Genomic DNA, 21549 nt, shown 5'->3' on the forward strand with positions numbered 1-21549 from the left:
CTCGGTGCAGTTTATTGAGTCTTAGTGAAATTGACTTTGATTATTTTGCGCTTGATTGGTTTTGCCACATCGTGACTCCGGAGAGCGTTCAAGATTAAGCTGTTGTCAATCCTGCTAAGCAGCTTATCCTCGCTTGCTGTATGGGATATATACCCTTCATGACAAAGGGACTGACAAGCGTGGGGTAGTCAGGTTGTGAGACATGCAAGGGGTTACCTAGCTACCACTTGATTTAAGACCAGCAGATGCGTTTGAAATTGAAAAGCGGTAGAGCCAGTCAAATTTGGAGCAAATGTGATGATGCAGTTGGTAAAGCTAGGTTTTACATGACAAAAGGGATGTTCTAAGTGAGGAAATCTAGTTGACTCGCTGACATGGCAAGTCTTTGTGGAACCAGTTTTGCCTTCGGCACTATTCCTATGGCTCCAGGCATCCGAAGTTGGTATCCGGTATAGGTTATTAAACAAGAGGCAAAACAGAGTCGGCAAGTACGATCATCTCCCAGTAGCTTTAGTTCTCAATAATCTAGTGTCCCTTTCGACTACGCGGTAAGGACATCATCTCAAACGAGATTGATGGTCTTTTGATATAGGCGACATTGATTGGCATTCAACCTTATCGCTATGATGCGGACTATGGGTTGGTAAGGTAATTGTAGTCTGAACCTACATACATGATAATCATTCTGGAGCTCTAGAGACGCCATTCAGGTGTGAGTAAGTACAGAAGTAAGTCTATTATAATTAATATACAGATGAATAATTAAAACCAACAAACCTAAGTGAACTTGTTCAGATGGCAGGCCTTGACAGTCGACCCAGCCATGCCAGGAATAGACTCTCCACTTGGCGTCCTCACACTCAAATCATTTCCAGCGCAACCACCTCCATTCGCCCAAAGATACGTAAACGGGATAGCATCACCCTGTTTCAACTGAATCTGATACGAACCTCCCTTCCACAACTGAGAGTTCTGTCCCGTTCGCGTCCCCTGGATAGCCCAGGCGTTGACGTTCCACGTATACGCTGCATCCTTGACCCAAAGATAACCCCAGTTATCAATCGTATCAGGAACAGAGAACGTATACATTCCTGTCTCTTTGGCGTAGAAGTATGCGTTGTAGAGAAGCGCTACTTGAGAAGGATCGAATGTTCCACTGCCGGAGAGGGAGAGAGTGCTGCAGGTGCTAAATTGGAGGGTCTGCGTGTTGCCTGACGATAGCGGGGTTTTGCCTTTGAAGTAATTGGTGGTGAAACCATCGTCGTAGATGTTGGCGTCGAAAGGGCAGTTGAATCGACGATAGGCAATGTCGTTGTTATCAGCAAAGGTAGTCTCGACAACCCAAGCGGTGACAGTCGAGGTCTTCTTCTCAGTAACGGTTGAAGTAAAGACACTGACTGACGTAGTAGTGATAACTTTGGTACTGTTTACAATTAGCTCTGAAATGGAAAAAAGAAAAATGGTAGGAGAATTACTATTCTTCAATGGGAGTAACAACATCTGTAGAAGCTGTGATGAAAGTCGTGGGCTCAACTGTCTCAGTGATTGTTGTATGAGCCGTAGGTTCTTCGAGATCAAGACACGAGCAGATATCAGAGGTTTGAGCCTCAGTCCAGTCAGATGGTATCGCCTCAGGAATCTCAATCTCATCCTGGCCACGCTTCTCTCGATAGGGGCCGCCTCGGTCGAAAGTAGGAACTGGGGCAGTGTAGGAGTATGCGGTGTCAAGGCATGTGATTGTTTCGATCGATCGCGTTGAAGTAACGGTTGCCTCTGACCACTATCACAATGGTTACTACACGCTCTCCAAGTATGGTCAGTGCATCTCACCTCAGTATTCGTCTTGTACTCTGTCACGATTGCAGTTATGCCATCGTAGTTAGTCTCAATACGCGTGAGAGCATCGGCGGTGATGGTGGCGACATCGACTTGGTACACGTTTGTGGGATCGGTTGTTGCGTAATCGGTTCTGTACGGAACGTCATGAGTGAGAGTTTAAGGTTTGTTGAAGTAGGGAACTTACATGGTATGCGTGGTCATAGACAGGTAACTGACACAGAAGGGAGAGGCAACTGGGTCAAAGGCCAACATTGAGATGACATATGCATTGTCATAGCAGAACTCAGAGGTAGAAGTCGGCGCAGCGGTTGTAGCCTCAGTGGTTGTACCCTCGGTCGTGCTATGCTGAGTTGTTGAAGGGTCAGTGATGGCACCACTGGTAGGCTCAATAGTATCGGTTGTTGGCTGCGTGGCAGACCCAGTTGTGTCGTCGGTCGTTGGGAGAGTCGTGGGAGAATCAGTCGTAGCCGTGCCAGTAGTAGGCCCATCGGTAGGTTCAGTGGTTGGCTCAGTCGACGATTGAGTGGCAGGGTCAGTTGTGGCCTGCCCCGTCAGTTCAGTCGTAGTAGTACCAGTTGCAGTAGCATCGGTGGTATCATCGGTGGTAGGCGCGGTAGTAGATTGAGTCGTTGGATTCACGTCGGTAGTACCAGTCGTGATACCAGTAACAGCAGTATCAGTAGAAGGTCCAAGAGTCTCTGTCTCACTGGTGGAGACCAACACATCACTGCTTCGAGAACCAGTTTCAGAAGTGGAGCGACCTTCAGAAACAGATCCAGAGTTGGACAGTAGCGTAGCCAACGTGGTGGAGCCCCCAGACGTGACGGTCTCAGAGCCAATAGTCACAGATGAAGTGGCTTCCTCTGTACCAGAAGACTCGGAAGTGGCAGTACGAGTCGCATCTGAGATTTCAACTGTTTCAGTTGAAGAGGGAATGCTGGCGTCGGCAGACGAAGAAACAGACGCCTTGGAACTCACAGGCTTGCATGGCCCAGCGTAGGTTGTAGCAACCGCAGCCGCGGCTAGAAACACCTTGTGAAACAACATCGCAAAACGAATGACAGATAAACGAGTGACTGCGCGAAAAAGAGTGAAAGCGCGATGAAGATTCCCAAGTAAACACAGAGAGAAACCTCCTTATATCCATCCTCCTACCAAGGTCTAGATTCATTACACCCTGACGCTATTTCCGAATGGCAGGCCCCTAGCAAATTTGATCGTCATGTATGTTAAGCTTATGTGTTGGTGGCTTCCATGCTTTTCGAAATAGCATGGCTGAGAAGTCAATGGTGTTTGAGCTATTGACAATAGTATTGGAAATATCGTGTGTTGCTGGCGGGGCGGGTTGAGGTACCTGCATTAGTGCGACTGGTCGGGTTTGGACCCTGTTGATCAAACGTTGATCATGTTACGGTTGGATAATAGGGCTGTTAGGGGAGGGCCAGGGGGCCTGGTTACGCTAAGATTTGCGAGCCCCGGCATTAGGCAACATTTCATCTACGGCTGTTAGATTAATAGGACCTCTATATCCTAAGGTCAAGGTATACCTTTAAAATGCTATAAAAGGATTAATAAATATTAACCAAATATAACTAACATACTAAGATAGTCGTTTATATAATACTTATGATACATTTTGTACTTATTTATTATAAATAAAATATTAAATAATAAAATCTATTATTAAATACAAAGCTATATATAAGTTTAATTTAATAACAGAACTAATTTAAATAAGCCTTATATAGTACTTAACCTATTTTAGTATTCTAAATAGACTTATTTAAGGTAGGCTACCAAGATGTTCTTTTTTACTATTATGAGTATTTAAAGTCACAGTGTTTTGGTAGGCCCACGTACTGTACCCTCCACTTTTCAGGCGTGCCCTATAAGGTTGACATCCACCAACAACATCACCATAAGACAGACTTCCATGACTCGTCGCAATGTCGAGCTCATCTTCACCGCCTAGATCAATGTCATCCTATATCGGAATTCGTTTCTCTGTATTAACTACATAGAATTAGTACAAGAACACGGTAATTATGTTATCCCGTTAAGGTATAAGGTTCGACCATTAATCAATCATCTAATACTCGAGCTTAATGACTGCCCAGCTATTATCATTATTAAGAACCAATTTAGTGTTACTTTCTGCAAGTTCAGCTCTCGTATTAATGCCTAATGATCCCGGGGTGATTTTCATCAGTGGAGCTTCTCAAGGATTCAACTTACTGAAGCGCACGACAAGCCCAAGCTCTGGACCAAAGCCAGGATCCACGATGACTTTCCCTGGTACATCGCTTACAGAAGCAAATGCAAGTACCCCATTACCCGATACAGGAACAAATCTCGATTCGTCGGTAAGCATCATGAATTTAATAGGGAGGAGTTCCATCAAACGAGAGCGGATTAGAAAGGGGAGCATGAAAGCCACCGCCAATAGTTCGCTTGACTAGACCAATCAGAGCTCTAAACCGGAACCAACAACCAACAGCAACCAACAAGAGTCGGCCCAAATAAGCAGGCCGGTCCAGAACTCACCCCCTCAGCCTCAGCCAGCCACTTGAAAAGTTTGCATCATACTTGAATTTCGCTTACGCTGTGATCAGAATATAACACCTTGCTGTTTGGAGAGTAATGTGTAGGCAAAGCTGGGATACTGGACGAAAGCTTTCAGATTATAGAAATTTAAAAAGTCTATTAGAGTCAAGTGGACTGCTTTGAGGGGCTAATTGTAGATGAAATCTTTACAATTGTCATATCTCTGCAAAGCTCGATGGATTTAAATGGTCTGAGACTTCATTGTTGGGAAGCATCTCCGCGGACCCAATCAATTGGGACTAAGGCACTCTAGCTGAGTCAAGCTGAGAAAAGAAAAGACGAACAGTACATAAGTAATATCAGAAGACCCACGGATGGTCAACGTTCCCTTTTGTCCGGTAATAGACTAGCCCGGCTCAATCTACGATTTTTCTTCAGCTCTTGGCCAGTTCTTGAGGTTAAACCAGTAGAATGTCCTGTATTTCAGGTGATGTATCAGTGGTGCTTTACAATGCGAGAAAGTCTCTCGGGCGCGCCAATATGATAAGCATTTTTTGTGACATAACGAGAGTCTCTTAGTCAGCTACCGATCGAGCGAAGTATACGCTGTCCAGTGTTTGACTCAATTCTCAGAACCATCACCGGGTCATCCTAACCTGCCATTGGGTCTCCCGTGCCAGATCATCATCATGCCTAGCTACAATTCTCACCAGAATGCTTGCATGATTATTATAAGACGCAAACCGCAGGCTTTGTAATTAATTCCATCACAAGAGTTTCCCAAGCATAATGGCTGCATCACCTAGCAAAAAACCTGGTGCTGAAACATTCGCCCCAGTGACGTCCAACCTTCCGGTAAGCGACGGAGATCATCCCCGAACCACAGATCCAGACCACCAAATCCATCGCGATCACGCGCGACATAGCCCAATCGGAGTAACCATCTTCCCAATTTTGTCCAGAGCCAAGAAATGGCTGATCCAGCTGAAAAGATCAGAGGCTCTATCGGGGCAAGTAGCGCTTGGCTGCACTACTAGAATAAGCTTAAAATAAAGAAATGGCGTTAGCTAGACTGGTCGATTCAGCCTCACGCATGCCATTGAGTTTGCCCTTGCAAACAGCCGGGTTAATATCCTTGTCCCTAACCCCCCCGACGCATGCATTCCATGTTACTTTTGCATCAGACTTTCTGTGACTGAAGGTGAAGGTAGTTATCATGGCGCAGTATAGCCAAGTCCACCAAGGCGTCTACGAGATGGGATCAGATGGGTCTTCAACGTATCATTCAACTTTAAACCCCAATGATCCGTCTAGCTATGGCTACTTCACCACCGGAAAGCCTGCACCATTTCCAACAAACATCGAGTTCGAAGCCAGCCAACACCTCATGCATCAAAATGCCCCAACAGGCTTCGTTCAACGACCAGTACAGCGCCAGCCTTTGCGAAGAAGACTGGGAAAAACGGGAATGACCATCATCATCCTCGGAACAATCGTTATTCTCGTCTCATGCGCTCTTCTCGTCTATCTCTGGCAGGGCGCCGAAAAAGCTCGAAACAGACAGCCCCGAGCCAAAGAATGGGACAAAATCATCTTTGACAACTACGCAGCGCAAGTTGCAACGCTTTGTTCCGCCGCAATTCGAGTATCGATGGATCTTCAGACTTGTCTCGCTGCTGCTTCTATGGCAGCCATTGTCCTTGAAACCGCCGGTTGTCGACTTTCTGACCTGGCGAGATTGTCAATTTCCAGAGCTTTTGGTTGTGATGCAAGCCCTTGGGATATCTTCCTGATTACAAAGAGTAACAGGAAAACCCTTTTCCACTGTATCATCTTACTCTTTAGTTTCCTCCTAAGCCTTGCCATGACTTTCACGTCCACCATCTTGCTTTTCGACTTCAAGACGCTTCCAATCGCTGCACCAATGGTCTCAAAGTCAATTTATGTTGGGTTTGATATATCCAAGGACACAGCTGTGTTCTCTGGTGTATCCTACTGGCAGTCCAAGCCGTCAGCACACTGGCGATTTGCCGAGACGCGTCCCTCGAGCCAGAAACTTGCGCCTAAGGATGTGGCAGACACTGGAGATGTTTATCGAGCCATGATACCGATGGCCAATGTTGACAACAGAACTTCTCTTGAGTATTACTCTGGGACTACGATTGTCAGCAACACGAGGACAGCATGTGTTGCACCAACCCTCAACAATGCGACGCTGGAGTATATATACACTGGAAACAATGCTACGGAAGGTCTTTATCTCCAAGCAGAATTCAACAGCTCGACTGGTTGGGAGTCAGGACCTAGCATCAACGGTTCCTATCCAGCGACACTGTCGTGCCGTATCAACAACGAATGGGATCAGACGAACTCCACATCCTGGCCAATATCGTTCTGCAGTTTCAACCTGAAACACTTAGCCCCAAAAAGCGAAAGTCTCAAGAACCCCCTTTCACGCCATCCTTACAACTTTCATCCAGTACTTCTCCTCAACGCGAGCGATGCTCTGAGCAAGCTGAGACCCACTTACGACGAGGATACAAACACGTGGTTGAATGCGACGATTCCTGATGATATGCAAATGACAAAGTCAAAGAGAAAAGGTCCGTGGACGACTGCGACGAGTGAGGACGGGACTCAACTCTTCCAAGCGAGCGTCTGCTTCCTCAGCCAGAACACACCGCTTCTGTACAACGTCACCATGACAGGTCGAGCGATACCATCCGAACCCACATCGATTGCGAAGTGGAAGACACTACAGGGCAAGAACGGGACAGAGTTTCTGAAACAGCTCGGCGTAGGTGTATCGCCCTCTGATACTGAAGCAAGAGGCATCCTCGACCTCAAGATACTCTCAGGGCCAGCATCTTTGGCAGATACAGGGGTTGCTGGGTGGGACGAGTGGGTCTACCAAATGATTCATTTCAGTCTTTTCGATTACAGTATTTCCGGTGGATGGACCTTCAACAACGATGCCTTGCAAGGGTGGTTCGATACAGTAGCGAATTGGCCTGCGCACCCTGAGCATTCACATCTTTTTCAAGGTGTTCTTCAAGAAACGGATGATCCAGCACGAGCGGTCCAGGAACTGTTCTTTCGTTTCTACCAGATGATCTTCCACGATATTCTACCATATTTCACTCAGCAGCAGTCCGTCACAACGATCAACGTCAAACAGGTTCTCATCCCGAATAAATGGACGGGCTTGATCGTTATTCTGTCGGGTGTCATCCTGCACTTGGCTCTTACGTTAATGACTATTATCATGTTCATGGCTTCTACAAAGAGTTCTATACTTGGTAATGCGTGGCATGCTGTGTCGCAGATTATTTCGCCAGAAACTAGCGTTGTTGTGGAGACTGTGTCGAGTAATGGGATGAGGGATGGTGATGTTGCGAAGTGGGCCAAGTCAACAGGTTCTGATGAACATTTGTATGGGTTGTCGACATGTGCTGATAACAAGATTCGTAGACGGTAGAGAACATCGCTTGGAGCTGTAATTAACACCAAGAGCAGAATAATATATTCGTTAATGGCGAAATGAATATCAAATCAATCATGAGCTAAATGTGCTTTTTGTAATTCGTAGTTGGACCTTTCTGGCCTACTATGAAGTATTCAGAACTACTTAAAGCTTCTTCCATGGAAACCAGGCAGAATCTGCTGTCCCTCCAACTCATCATACGTAATTCCTCTCTTCTGCGACTGCTGCCACGTCTGCTTCAACGTTGTAAACTCTCCCATAGTCGGGACAGGATGGTTTCCCCTCTCAAACTCATTCTGAGTGAAACCTTCACGCTTCAAAAGAGGCGAGTCAATAGTCTTGAGCACAAGATCGTTCTCAGCGCGGGAGAAATACAAAAGACCAAGACGGTCTACGTCACGTTGATCCTTAGGAGGAACAGATACCTAAACCTGTTAGTCTGTTAAACAAGCGAGAAGGGTTTGACGTACTCGATGGATGGTAGACTGAACATAACCCCCTGTAAGAAAACTCAACGCATCACAAGCATTAACCGTCAAACTTCCATCAAGCGGCTTAGCCCACTTCCAATCACCAGTCTTGTGATCCTTGATCTGAAGACCCGCTACAGGCTGACGGAAGAGAAGAGTATATGAGCCAAGATCAGTATGGCCGCGAGACCAAAGACCATCTTCGAGTTTCTCAATCTCTTGGGGGGAGAACTTTCCGTATTTCATGTAGCGAAGGTGGGATTCGTTGTGAGTTCCCCATTTGTGCAGGTTGACGAGATGGTCTTCTGGGATTTGGAGGGCGAGGGCTGTGAGATGGTAGAGAGGGTCGAGGACTTTCTCGTGCAAGTCCTTGAGTCGAGTGTCAGTATGGTTGGGGTCAACGAGGGTGAATGGGTTACCTTTGCGAAAGAGGTGATCTCATCGATATGATCCTTCAACAGCTTTGGTACAGGCTGGGTGATCTTCCCATTATCGGCTACACTAAGTCAGTACTGCAAGTTCATTTGATCAATAGATCAACTTACTAGCCATATTCCAAACCTCAGTCTTCTCCTTCACACCACCCGACAGGATCCTTCGTCCACCTGGTCTGTAGCCATTATACTCTCCCGCATCAAGATCAGGAACATATTTGAGCTTCTCTTCGATGGGGAGGTTATAAAAGGCATTGCCAAGAGCGAATTGTCTGTCAATGGCAGATTGAGGAATGCCAAACTTGGTTACGTAGAAAAAGCCTTTGGTGCGGATTGCTTCGATGAGCGTTTGCGCGAGCTCAGCGTTGCCTTCGGGAGTACCATATTTTGACAGATCAATGTTTGCCACTGGGAGGGTCAGATACATATGGGGAAGAGGGGATGAGGGGAGGTACAGTCTGCCCAGTCGAGATCTTCCTTTGTCTCTGGGACGTAGGAGTACTGGGGAATCTCTGAGATAGCAGATGGCATCTTGTTGAATACTGGCTGAGTTTACAGGTTTGGGTGCAAGTTATTGTCTCGAAATGAGGGCTGGAGGAAGATAGTCAAGTTGATATATATGCGCGACATTTGATACGCTGACATATCAATGGAAATAGCGATGTCGTGATTGACTTCTCCGCATGAGATGCCACGCTATGGAGGGGAAGATGTTTTCCGATGTTGATCAACTGCTTGCTCAATCTTGATAACAATGGCGCAATTTCATCCTTGAGGGCTTAGTCAGGCTTAAGACTTCAGCAACGTTATCTTGCGCAGTTTGATTGTTTTAACTGCTCAAAGCGCGATACGATCTGTTAAAGACTGTTGTCGAATCTGGTTTCCCGAGAGAATGGATGGTTATGTTCTCTTTGTCTTGTGGTGAATGGTGAAAGTACACTATCCTGGCTCTGTATTTTGAGCACCAGTCCTCTCATTCAAAGCGGTCCTCACCAAAATCTCGAACGCTCACATCAATAAATGCGTTTGAAACCCCAACTCAGAGGGGTTGTTATTGAGTAATATCACCCTTGGAACATCCTGAAAGATTATTCGGGAGAGTCTCGTACCTTTTCAGTTTGCTGCAAAGAGCTAGTACAGACGGATATGGCAGGCGGATCCATCAAAGTCACGCCAGGCCGTTAAAACTCTCAACCCAAAGTCAACATCATCAACCTCCTTTGAAATTCACAAAATGGCCACAGCAGCTTCTCAGCTACGACAAAAGTCATGGAGACGAGACGAGTTTCTCATCTCAACTGACCCCTCATTGATCCCAGTCAATGAGGTCATCAAAGTCTTCACCTCCGACGAAATTTACTGGGCGAAACCTCTCCCAGAAGACGCGACCCGCGAAATGCTTGACAATTGCCTCTGCTTCGGACTCTACGACACAGATCAAGACTCACCACCCCCGTCTCCCGGTAATCCCACCAAGAGGAAACCCTCCGGTCCAAAGTTCATCGGCATAGCGCGCTGCATCACAGACTTCACAACAGTTCTCTACATAACCGATGTCTGGGTCTCCCCCGCCTACCGCAGCGAAGGACTAGGCACATGGCTTATGGAATGTGTAAATGAAGTTTCGGAGTCAATGCCTCATTTGAGAAAGAGTATGCTTGCTACGGGCGATTGGGAGAAGAGTGTTCCGTTCTATGAGAGGGTTATGGGGATGAAGGTTACGGAGGGGAAGAGAGGGGAAGAGAGGGGAGTCGAGGGCGATTATGGAGAGGAGAGGAAGAGGAAATCCTAGATACGAGGAGGAGAACGGAGAGAAGAAGGAAGAATAGAGATGTAGGGGATTTCTTTTTGACAGTGTTTCTATGGTGGTCACTACTGCATTTCAATTCTCGTTAAATCACGGTTATGTATGTACTGCCCGAGGTTGAGCGGACAACAGAAAGTGCGGGGTTAGCCACCAAACTCACATCATATCATCAACCACCAAAGTCATCATCGGAATCCGACATCTCTCATCACATAAACACGAATATATCACAAACTCAACCAAAATGCCGTTCCCAAAACTCCCCCCAAGAGTCGCCTACATCCGTCTCTCAAACCCCACCAAGCGCAACGCCCTCAGCATCCCCGTGCTCAAAGACCTCAAGTCCCAGCTCGACAGCGCCCTCACGTTACGACCTACCAGGCGAATGGGCCTGCTCCCCAAATTCACCCCTAACGCTCTCGAAGAGCTCGAAGAGGCCTTACAAGATCCGACCTCGAAGCAATGGAAGCGTTGGGGCTGGCTCGTCAGCGCATCTGAATGGAAGAAACAACGTGTTGGTGCACCTGATGTTCTGGTCCTTAGAAGCGAAGGGCCTGTCTTCTCATCAGGCCATGATCTCAAAGAGCTGTCTAAGATGAGTCGGGATGATGTCAAGACTCTGTTTAACCTTTGCTCCGATGTCATGATGACCATTCGGAGGAGCCCTGTCCCAGTTGTTTGTCCAATCCAAGGGCTTGCGACAGCTGCTGGATTCCAACTTGCCATGAGCACCGACTTCCCTATTGTTCTACCAGACACCCAATTTGCTCTCCCAGGAGCAAAGATCGGATTACCATGCACTAGTCCCTCAACAGCAATTTCACGACGTTTTCCCGCCGCGGCGACATATCGACTCCTCGCCACAGCAGAACCAATCAAAGCATCAGACTACCCAGACGCCGTCGACGTTGTCAAAGTCTCACCAGGCGAAGATCCAGAGGAGGCTCTTGAAAAACGTGTGGCAGCTGTGATTGAGCGGCTAGCTTCAATGTCGCCTCAGCAGCAGGCTGTAGGAAAATGGGCATACTGGTCGCAGTTTGGATTTGGAAAAACGTATGGTGATGGATACGATCAGGCTACCCAATTTGCGGCTAGAGTTATGGCGCTGCATGCCAAGAGTGAGGATGCTAAGGAGGGTATTGCTGCGTTTTTGGAGAAAAGGGAGGCGGTCTGGATAAGTAATGGTGAACATGAGGCGGAGGAGACGACGGTTGATGATGCTTCTGCAACTAAAATCGCCGATCCTGTTACCGAGGGTTAAGCTGCTACAACTGAAGCTGATGAATCTACAGCTGAGATCGCGACTCCCGAGACTGACGGAGATCGTCCTCCCACGACAGATCGTAGCTAAGACATGTGACTGAAACCTTGCTTTTATTACATAGCTCAACACGAATTGAGACAGCAGAGTCGTTGAATTGAAGGGGGCATGCCTTGAAAGTAGTAAGTAACATTAAGAAAGTTGAAAAATTACAAGAATTTCCGAAATTCAGAGAGTCGAGGTGAGTCATCGCCAAACCAGTGGAGGAGATGAAGAAAACTTCCCAACGGGCGCGAATAGCAAAACAGTAAAACCCACAGAGACACCTCAATCCGACTAACCGCCACGCCCTCCACGCTTGCGGGTGCTGCGATGAAGACTAGAAGAAGGACGAGTAAAGACACCTTCTTGCGACGGATTGAAATGGAGAAGGGGTCGGCGACGAACTATTGGCGAAGGCTAGACGGCCTTGCGCTCACGCGGTGTGGCCTGGGAAGGTCCTCGGTTGACGGGTACCATTCCAACAAAGGCAGGGGGGCAGACAGGAGCAGTAGACCCACTGTCGCGGGCTTCATTCATCTGGTCGATGAGGGTATCGTCAATTTCCAGCGGCAAGTCCTCGAGGTCCCCATCGTCAGGTCCACAGGGGGTCTTGTCGGCATTGGGAAGGCGACGGAGCGCCTTGCGCAGACGGACAGCCTAGGAGTCATCGCGAGCGTATAATGGCGTCGCGGCCGCAACTCGAGCCTGGGTTTCCTCAAGGGAAAAATTGGCACCAGCCTATGGAGTGTCAACGGCGAATGAATGCTAAGCAAATCGCTTGTAACTTACAGACCGGAGGAGTTGCAAGGAGAGCAACTCGCGGTTCGCCGCAGAGTCTTGTGTCTGGATGGTCAAAGCAACGTCAGGATCGTCGCTTGGCAACTTTAGCGGACCTGAGATCTGTTCGGCGACGGCTCGCTAAGCCGAGGCCCAGTCTTCGAGGACGGACGAAAGGCGCCAGACTTGTCTGGTATCGAGAGCGTCGGGGGTGGCAGAGAGGGTTTGGAGTCGAGAGACGTGATTCTAGTAGAACTAGGCGGCGCCGAGGATTTCGTGAGGGATCTCCGATAAAGGCCAGAATGAAGTCAAAAATAAATAAATAAATGATAATGACTTACGGAGCCGCATTTCTTTCTTGAGTCCTGGTAGCAAAGATAAATGTGTTTTGCCGAGTCTTCGGTGACGCACAACAGACGCGCATCGCGATGGATGGTCGTGAGGCACCCAAAACAGGGAATCTCATCTGGTTCAGTGAACAGGGTAAAGCTGATATCTTGATCGTAGACAAACTCCGCCAAGGCAGTTGCAATAGTAGGCAGCATCGACATGGTGGATTAGGCGGTAAGAAATCGAGTGGAAAGGCGAAGGGTCGGCGATGAAATGAGATGGCGAGACTTGAAGAGAAGAAAGCATAAACACAAGAAGATTGATGATAAAGACCTTGGTATGCAGGAGTGCTGAAAAAAGGCTAGCGACCGGATAATGGTCGGCGAGGATGTTTGGTAAGTACCGTAGGTGAGAGGGAACCAGCACTGGCAACAGCTAACAAGGTGTTGAAGATAGTATGATCCGCAATATTCCAGCATATCTCTACTGATTTGTAGATACTAATGATACAAGAATTTTACCCCTGGTGCTTTATTTGTTATCTTTCTTATAAAGTACTTGTTTATAAGTCGTAATTAATGCTATATCCAGGGTGTGGTGCATTCAGCTGTTGCTCGTCTAAACACTACCAGTTCCCAGGTATTAAGTAACTGGCATTTTGTTCTATTGACGCTTCAGGTGTGCATGTCTACAAATTACTGTTGCAAGAAGAACTTGAGTGATTCAAGGACATGAGATTGTAGAACAATGACATGGCACGGTTCAGCTGGAGTGCCATGGTGAAAGGAGAGACCTTGGAAATGTCATCAACATTACATTTCAATGCTCCGTACAAGGAAACATCGGGGCTTCTTCTGCCTTGGATTCTACCAACTACACATGACTACTAGAGCAGTCGCAACAGTTAGTAGCAAGCATGCTGTTCACGAGGTGAGTGATGGGCCATCAGTTAGCTATAAGCGAAGAGTGAGTGGGCAGTGCGATGAATGGTCATAAGGCACTTACAAATAGGGAATCTTGACAAGGTGGGTGAAAAGAGTAGATTTAGCGTCTTTTATATAGATAGTTTCTGCCAGTGCAGTTATGGTGGCAGGTAATATTAATGTTTTGAATGGCGTGGTAAGTAAATAGCAAAGAGTCTGTAGTAAGGAGAGAATGTGTGGTCGAGTTGGGGTTGCGCAAAGCCCTTATGATGAGTTTTGTAATTTAGATTTAAGCTTAGGACTAAGCTTCATCCTAAGAATCTTTAAGATTAAGATGAGATTATCATAGAACCCTAACGCGTTTAATGATGTGATTACGAGTGACTTGATACCTTTTAGACCCTTTAGGTAGATTGATGATTACACAACTGGCTTTCACATCCGCAGACGATTTATTCACCGCATCGGCATTTTATTCTTCTACCATTCTACAGCAGCAACAAAGACACTTACGCCGCAATCTCCACCCGTCTCTTATTCCACTGATGAGTCAACGCCTTAGCCTTAGGCTGCCTCTTAACCTCATCATACAACCTCGCAGTAAGATACTTGTAAATCCAAGGCGAAGCTCCATTGTACACAATACTGTGATCACTATCCGTGAACGCAAACATCTTCATCTTCTCAGGTGACACGCCCGCGCCAACAAGAAGGTCAATCATAGCAGCGGCATGTTGGTAGTGAACGTTGTCATCACCAGTGCCGTGAAGAATACTGAAACTGCCGGCGATGTTTTTGAAACCATCGACGTTGTGGACGGCTGTCTCGAGATATCCATCCTTGTTCTCGTCCAGAGTCTTCATGTAGCGCTCTGTGTACATGGAGTCGTAGAACCGCCAGTCTGACACAGGAGCTGTGATGAGACCGAAGCTGAAGACGCCCGAGTCTGCTTCGACGGTCTTGGCTGTGAGATATCCACCATACGACCAGCCCCACATTCCAATCTTATCAGCGTTGATGAAACTGTATCTCTTAATGAGCTGTTCCGCAGCCCAGATCTGATCAAGAGGCTCAAGCTTTCCGAGCTGAGATGTAACAAGCGAGCGGTACTTGCGACCTTGCATGGCGGTTCCGCGATTATCGACGGTGTAGACGATGTACTGAAGTTCAGGATCAGACGAGATGTAAGACTTCCATCCTAGGGATTGGAAAGACTTGGCGACGCGCTGAGAGTTGGGTCCACCGTAGGGAGTGAAAAGAACGGGGTACTTCTTCGCGGGGTCGAAGTTGACGGGGAGTTGCTGCATGACGTTCAGGCTGTAACCATCAGGGTGCTTGAGTTCAAAGTATGTGATGTTGGGCATGCTGTACTGAGTAATGTTCTTGTAGAAAGCCTTGTTGTCGACCAAAGTACGAACGGGCTTGCTGGTAGTGTTGGTAGTGTAAAGCTCCTGGTACGGAACGTCGGGGCCCTGGTAGTGAAGAATGTAGTAACCACCGCTGGAAGAAAACGATGCAGACCAGTAACCGGGGGTCTTGTCATCAACGAGAGGAGTGATCTTCTTAGTCTCCCACGAGACCTTGTAGACATGTCGCTCGGTTGAGTGTCGCTTCGAAGCTTGGAAGTAAATAAGCTTCTTGGCAGTGTCGATGTTGAGAATAGTCGAAACCTCCCACTTTCCAGAAGTAAGCTGAATGGCCTTTCCGCCCTTGACGGGGTACAAGTAAATGTGGTTCCAACCATCCTCATCCGAAACATCAACGTAGTAAGCATCCTTCTTCTTGGAACTCAAAGGACCAACGAAGGAAATGGAAAGAGTATGCTCCAGCCATCCATCACTGCCATCTCGCTCCCGAACGACCTTTGATTTGAGCGTCTCAGGGTTGACGACAACATGAGCATCATGGTCTTGAACACGGTTGAAGGCGCGATAGATGAGAGAGCTGTGATCCTTGGTGACCCACGCAACTTCTCCAATGATGAGCTCCTCCGGCTCGAAAGCATCAACAGGAACAGGCTTGTACTCGCGATCCGAAAGATCAAGAATATTAAGCTCGACAGTAGGGTTCTTGGATCCGACCTTGGGGTACCGAAGGTCCAGCTCACGAGGGTATGTAGGCGCAAGCTTCTGGTTATCCATGTAGTAAGGAATAGTAAAAGTCCCAACGCCAGTCTCATTGAAGCTCAAGAACGCAAGGAACTTGGCATCAGGCGACCACCAAAGCGCCGAGCGACCACCGTAAATCTCCTCCTCGTACACCCAATCAGGCACACCGTGAAACATATCCGGTCCACCATCAGTCGTAATCTGATCAACCTTGCCCTCCGCATCACGGATGAAGAGATTGTTGCCCCGCACGAACGCAACAGCCTCTCCACTAGGTGCAAACTGCGCATACTGAATATCGCCAACCTGATCCTTTACAAGAGGCTCACTCTCGCCGGACTCAACATCAAGAATGAAGTAATCAGCAAAATACGAGTATCGGTATTGCTTGGTGTAGTTTGACGCGACAAGAACGCGCTTGGCATCGCCGCTGATCCAATACTCGTGCAGATCCTTGGGGAGTTTGTCGGCTGTGACGAACTTTGTTGTCTTTTCGCTGACGATGTCTTCAAGAACAAGATCGCCGTCGTCGCTAAGAACAATATAGTTTCCGTCTTGTCCAGCGGACGACCATTCTACACTCATGGTAGTAGGTCTCAATTTGGCGCTTGGACTCGTCTCATTAAAAGTAAGTAGGCGATCCCCCTCACCAACAGGTTGATGCGGCTGTCTAGGGGGATCAATCGCCAAACCAAACGGGGCGAGCGCCAAAAGAGTGGCCAGTAATTTCGCGGCCATGATGAACGATTGAACTGAGGTTGCAAAAGAGAACCTTGAGGAGAAAAGAACGAGAAAAAGAAGTCAGCGCGTTACACGGTGTTCTTATAGTGGATTAACTTCCGGGACGAGATTAAGCTTATACCGGGGATCGACAAGGCTAGTAAGATAGGCGCCTTCCCGCAGCGGTTTAGATGTGGAATCGTACAGGGATGTCAGACCTGCCGCTTTGGACCATTTTTACAAAGTTCCCCGTGTTATGTTGCGTTGGCCAAGACTTGGTTTCTTGGGAGAGCGACAAAAGTTCGTGAGAAGATAAGGAAGGAAGGTTATTGTTAGGATGATTGATGATAAGGTGACGATCCTTGAATTTAAAGTTGGGCTTGGAGTGAGCCAATTACAGAGGGGAATTGGGAAGAAGTGCAGGGTAAATATCGTTATTGATTGTGATGGTCTACCCCTCACTTGGATTGTTGTTGGATCATTGAAGTATAAACAGTCTTGCAGGTGGTGGAAAACTCGTGACACTTATCCTAAGTGACTATAATATTTGCATAAATTTAGAGTATTCTGGAGTAATTTAGGATAGCTCAGGTAAAACTTGGTGGACCTTTTGGCTAGTTTGCTTTTGCGGCTTCATTTTACATTCGCGAGTCTCGTGTCATCTACAGGCCAGTCCATGGAAGAACGAGACTTAATCTTGGCTGTATAATTAAGATTGATGTCGGGGCAGATTTGCTCTATGAGACTGATTGACCCGGAGTTTAATATAGTCTGCGGCTTGTGATTCTGCGGCCTTGCAGCGAAAACGCGATATAGTCCAGAATTTGCAGGGTCAACAAACAGAACATATGACGGTGATACTCTACCCCTCACTTGAGCGAGCTATAGTTAGATCACGCGACCAGGCAACATTCTTTGTCGATATGAATCGAAAGGAACAGAAGTCTTGGCTGCGTATACAATTTCAGCCCTTTGGCAGCCTGTGCATTATGCGCAGTTTGACCGACAGATACCATGATATCTCAGGCATCACCTTGCTCGCAATCATGGGAAGCCCTCCTTGGTGCCCGGAATGAATGAATCATGGCTATGAAAAGTCTCCAAGGGCGTAGCTCATCATCACCGTAATAACCATTAAATATCACACTATCATCAATTGATTTGTATGCCAGTTCAAAATATGTTGAAGTTTGCAGGGGATACTTAATGGAAAACTATTCAAAATTCCGATGTTATCTGCTGGAGGCCATGCTACGGTCTTGGAGATGGCCATAACTAGCGACTGATATATTCAAGTGAAGTCCAATGCTACGGTATTTTAATTATCTATGACAGCATTTACCCATGGATGTATCAACTGCAAGCCTCGCTTGTTAACCTCCTTAATACAATATCCCCCTTTACCCTTGCCTATCCATTCCAAGCCCGTATTAATGGTTTGCAACAGGGCAGACCACCCTTGCTCTGTAACCCGGTCATCGCGTTCTGATAGGCTCTCTTTTATATACTTGGCAATATCCCGATGATACTCTGTTGCAGGTGAAAAAAACTCTCTGTCACTGCCTAGAGGATCTTTATTATCTCTTATGAGAACTATCTCAAATCGTTCTTTGGCGTCTTGCGGAGGTTGGATGTGTAGAGCACAACCTACCCGATCTGGTAAGAGTTGACCAAGTAAGCGGTAAGCAGTAACGAAATTGCCAATAGCCAGGGTATATTGTCGAAATGAAAAGTTATACCCTTCGCTGCTTAGTGGAAGAAAGCCTGAATCATCACGAACCCCAAATTCCAAAATCAACGGGCACTGCCAATCGTTCGTTGAAGATAGAGTGTGGCTAAAGCGGCGTAGTAGATCTGTGATTTTATGTCCGTCGTCGCGCCATTCGTGGTGTACACGATGAAGGCACTGCATGACGAACCATGAATGCAGCAGGCGCGCTGTGTTTCTCACGTCATGTTGAACTTTTAAGGGAGAGTCTTGCCACCCTTCGCCAGTCGCACTTTCTAGGCGGGTTAGGATGTAGTCAACAAACCTCAAGCATGACTCTGCTATAAACCCATTGGGATCCACCAATGCGCAAAGCAGAACAGGAATAGCATCTGCCAGACGAACAATAGACAATTGGTCTACCAAATCGAGAAGGACTGTGTCCGAAATATGTACCCTGACGACATTTTCAAGAAACTCCAATTCTCTCGGGTTGGAAGGAACTTTGGGAAAGATCGGATAGCTCCAATATAAGTGGTCGTAAAACAAGCCACATTCCTGCCAGTCCTTCAATTTCTCAATCATGCTATTGCGGAAAGACATGTTGCTCTCGGACCAGTTGAGGGTAATATCCAAGGCTGGGGCTAGCTGGTGGGTGTTTTCATAGGTTATCATTGCTGTCCGTTTGCCCTTTGTCTTGAATTTGTATCGTATTGACTCGTGGCATAGAAAGCGGGATTTGACTAGGTGGCCAGCAAGTAACCTTTCGGCTTGCTCAATTGATGACCAGTGACAAAGTGCAAGACATTCGCGTCCAGATTGTGTGTCAGTAATGAAGTCGAACGCACATCTGTGTATAAATTCGACCCTTTTCAAGGCATAGTTCCAAAGGGCTTCGTTTCCAGCCCAATGAAAAGAGTCCCCATCTTCGGGTATCGAGACTTCAAGGAGACCTCGGGAAACCAACTGCAATCGAGCTTCTACCCTTGCACACCTAGCTCGAAGGTCTTCTGGCCGGATTTCCCGGCCTTCACTCCATATCGATGTGAGTGGTTTGTCCTCCAGGGCTGTAGTCATGACGAGTAAGGAGCGCATCGAATTGAGAGGTGGTATTTCAGCATTTTTCTCATAAATACAACTTTCCTTTTCGATCTTCGTTGCTGCAATAGCTAGACTAAAGAAGCGAGAAGCATCGACTCTGAAAGTTGATAATTTGGCATCATCTCCTGGGCGCTCCCACACATCGACCAACAGGTTGTGTAAATCTGATGGCGTCTGTGCGAGTCGTTCCTCAAATTCGTTGGCGCCACCTGAACGTATTGCCTGATTGAGGCTCTTGACGACCAAGACTACCCAAAGAAATACACCGTTTGCTTTCTCTACAACTGTTGCTAGAAGTCGAGATCGATCACCGGAGCTTAGACCAGATGCTTCTAGCCTATTCTTCGCAAAATGATAGATATCGTTCTCGTTAAGCTGATGGGTTCTTAGGCGGGGTTGACCTGTGAAAAACCTACTGAAAGGATTCTCTTCCCTACTTGATGCACATAGCTTAATATTGCCGAGACTGAGTAAGTCATAGATAACCTGAGTATTCTGATAGTCACCCCACGGTAAGTCCTCGAATTCCTTAGCCTCGTCCAGCCCATCGAGGAAGATGCAGAAAGTGTTTCCTGAAAATTTGATTGCCCAGCAGAGAGCCTTCTTTAGCTCATTCACATCCCAGTCTCCACGATCTCGTTTATCTTGAACATTCGACTGTTCGGTCCATAGCCGCTGGGCGAGACCGCGGTTCTTGTGAAGCACTTGATGGAGGAGAGAAAGTGTCATGCCTTCTATGTTCTTCTGTAGCGGTTGCCCTGGCTTCCAGAAATAATGGGTGAGGATTTGTATGTTGCTATGCTGGGCTTGCAGATGCCGTAAGGTAAGGGGATTGGTCGCAAGGAATTTCATAAGCGAGCTTTTTCCAGAAGCCGGCTTACCGCTGATCCAAAATTGCCGGGCATCTGACTCTAACCAGGCAGGAAAGTAATTGAGACCCGATGGTCTTGACGTAGTGGTCGGCTCTGGCGATTCTAGCATATCGTCCAGATCCTCACCATCAGTATTCTCTTCTCTTTGCTGAACGCTATCGTCATCTGACTCTTCACAACTGGGTGAACAGCATCGACTGCAGTAAATGGGGCTCCTGAAGACCCAATCGAAGGTGCCAGGGTAGTTTTCAGATATGTGATTCCTGCGGCTGTTCATCTCAGGGAATCGGAGGCTTTGGAGTAGTTGATTGTGCTCTTCCTCGAAGCTATTACTCTGGTCGCGTCGGGCCATAACCTGGAATTCTTGGGACATGGAGTCACGGAAAGTCGAAAGATAATCCTGTGTAGTGGTGAAACCTGCATCGATAATTGCACGTGTTGTTTCATGCTCCTGGGTTACTCGGTTCCTTGTCTCCAGTGACTCGATTGAAAGGTCAGAAATCCGTGTGCAGCCATCCGCCAGCTTTGTAATGATTGACTGTAGATCGGTGTTGAGTTGGTGAAAGGACTGTTTTGAGCTGATTTCTGCGGCCTGAGACTGGTTGCATATTCGATGTAGCACGACACCATGAAGAAGATTCTCGTATCTTCTGAGGTTTATCTCAAGGCTTTCGAGTTCCTTTCCTTGCCATAGAGATGCCAAAGTCTTTTTACCCATATCTATCTTCCCGCGGAATCCACGTCTAGATTCATCATCAACATGAAGCTGAGCGAATTTAGCTTGTAGCTGGGCCATGGATTCTTCTAGCTTTTTGCCGATCTCAATTATCTGCTGTTGGTCTCGGTTCGGCTGCAAAACTTGACAGGCCGCCAAAGCTGAGCTGTTCATATCATCAAAGCAAGCTTTCGCGCTTTTGAGATACGCCTCCAATCTTGGGTCAGGACAACGTTCATTCTGAACGTGACGGTAAACTTGGAGAATATCTCTACCGAAAGTCACGATCTGCATCGCATTGCAGAGGAATCCTATTCCAGCGATCGCGGCTTCGGCTCCGGACATTTTTGCTGATGGACTTTGATTTCTGAATTTTTTAAGGATACTATTAGGCTCGGTGGCGGTTTCTGGGGG

General features: G+C 47.2%; 7 protein-coding genes across 7 annotated transcripts; 3 read left to right on the plus strand and 4 right to left on the minus strand.

Moving 5' to 3' along the window:
* Positions 1-777: 777 nt before the first annotated feature.
* Positions 778-2886, minus strand: FOBCDRAFT_278523 (uncharacterized protein; the record flags this gene model as incomplete). The annotated part of the gene is made up of 4 exons (XM_031187674.2): positions 778-1423; positions 1476-1780; positions 1831-1969; positions 2024-2886. The coding sequence occupies 4 exons, from the start codon at positions 2884-2886 to the stop codon at positions 778-780; spliced, it is 1953 nt and encodes a 650-aa protein (XP_031034939.2).
* Positions 2887-5599: 2713 nt separating this feature from the next.
* FOBCDRAFT_278524 (uncharacterized protein) lies at positions 5600-7861 on the plus strand (the record flags this gene model as incomplete). The annotated part of the gene is made up of 1 exon (XM_031187673.2): positions 5600-7861. The coding sequence occupies one exon, from the start codon at positions 5600-5602 to the stop codon at positions 7859-7861; it is 2262 nt and encodes a 753-aa protein (XP_031034938.2).
* A 146-nt stretch (positions 7862-8007) lies between these two features.
* Positions 8008-9198, minus strand: FOBCDRAFT_242943 (uncharacterized protein; the record flags this gene model as incomplete). Its single annotated transcript, XM_031187672.3, has 4 exons — positions 8008-8292; positions 8338-8706; positions 8757-8833; positions 8883-9198. 4 exons carry the CDS (start codon positions 9196-9198, stop codon positions 8008-8010), a joined length of 1047 nt encoding a protein of 348 aa, XP_031034937.3.
* A 781-nt stretch (positions 9199-9979) lies between these two features.
* FOBCDRAFT_252549 (uncharacterized protein) lies at positions 9980-10563 on the plus strand (the record flags this gene model as incomplete). The annotated part of the gene is made up of 2 exons (XM_059610995.1): positions 9980-10383; positions 10423-10563. Exons 1-2 carry the CDS (start codon positions 10006-10008, stop codon positions 10561-10563), a joined length of 519 nt encoding a protein of 172 aa, XP_059465662.1. The 5' UTR covers positions 9980-10005.
* Positions 10564-10809: 246 nt separating this feature from the next.
* Positions 10810-11929, plus strand: FOBCDRAFT_297663 (ClpP/crotonase-like domain-containing protein; the record flags this gene model as incomplete). Its single annotated transcript, XM_031187670.3, has 2 exons — positions 10810-11834; positions 11871-11929. The coding sequence occupies exons 1-2, from the start codon at positions 10823-10825 to the stop codon at positions 11927-11929; spliced, it is 1071 nt and encodes a 356-aa protein (XP_031034935.3). The 5' UTR covers positions 10810-10822.
* A 210-nt stretch (positions 11930-12139) lies between these two features.
* FOBCDRAFT_322425 (dipeptidyl peptidase IV N-terminal region-domain-containing protein) lies at positions 12140-16757 on the minus strand (the record flags this gene model as incomplete). Its single annotated transcript, XM_059612082.1, has 4 exons — positions 12140-12538; positions 12581-12619; positions 12671-12755; positions 14425-16757. 4 exons carry the CDS (start codon positions 16755-16757, stop codon positions 12299-12301), a joined length of 2697 nt encoding a protein of 898 aa, XP_059467783.1. The 3' UTR covers positions 12140-12298.
* Positions 16758-18533: 1776 nt separating this feature from the next.
* FOBCDRAFT_242947 (uncharacterized protein) lies at positions 18534-21480 on the minus strand (the record flags this gene model as incomplete). Its single annotated transcript, XM_059610500.1, has 2 exons — positions 18534-18645; positions 18773-21480. 2 exons carry the CDS (start codon positions 21478-21480, stop codon positions 18534-18536), a joined length of 2820 nt encoding a protein of 939 aa, XP_059465663.1.
* Between the last annotated feature and the right edge of the window lie 69 nt (positions 21481-21549).

The sequence above is a fragment of the Fusarium oxysporum genome, chromosome VIII (genome assembly GCF_013085055.1).
Source record: "Fusarium oxysporum Fo47 chromosome VIII, complete sequence".
Lineage (NCBI taxonomy): Eukaryota > Fungi > Ascomycota > Sordariomycetes > Hypocreales > Nectriaceae > Fusarium > Fusarium oxysporum.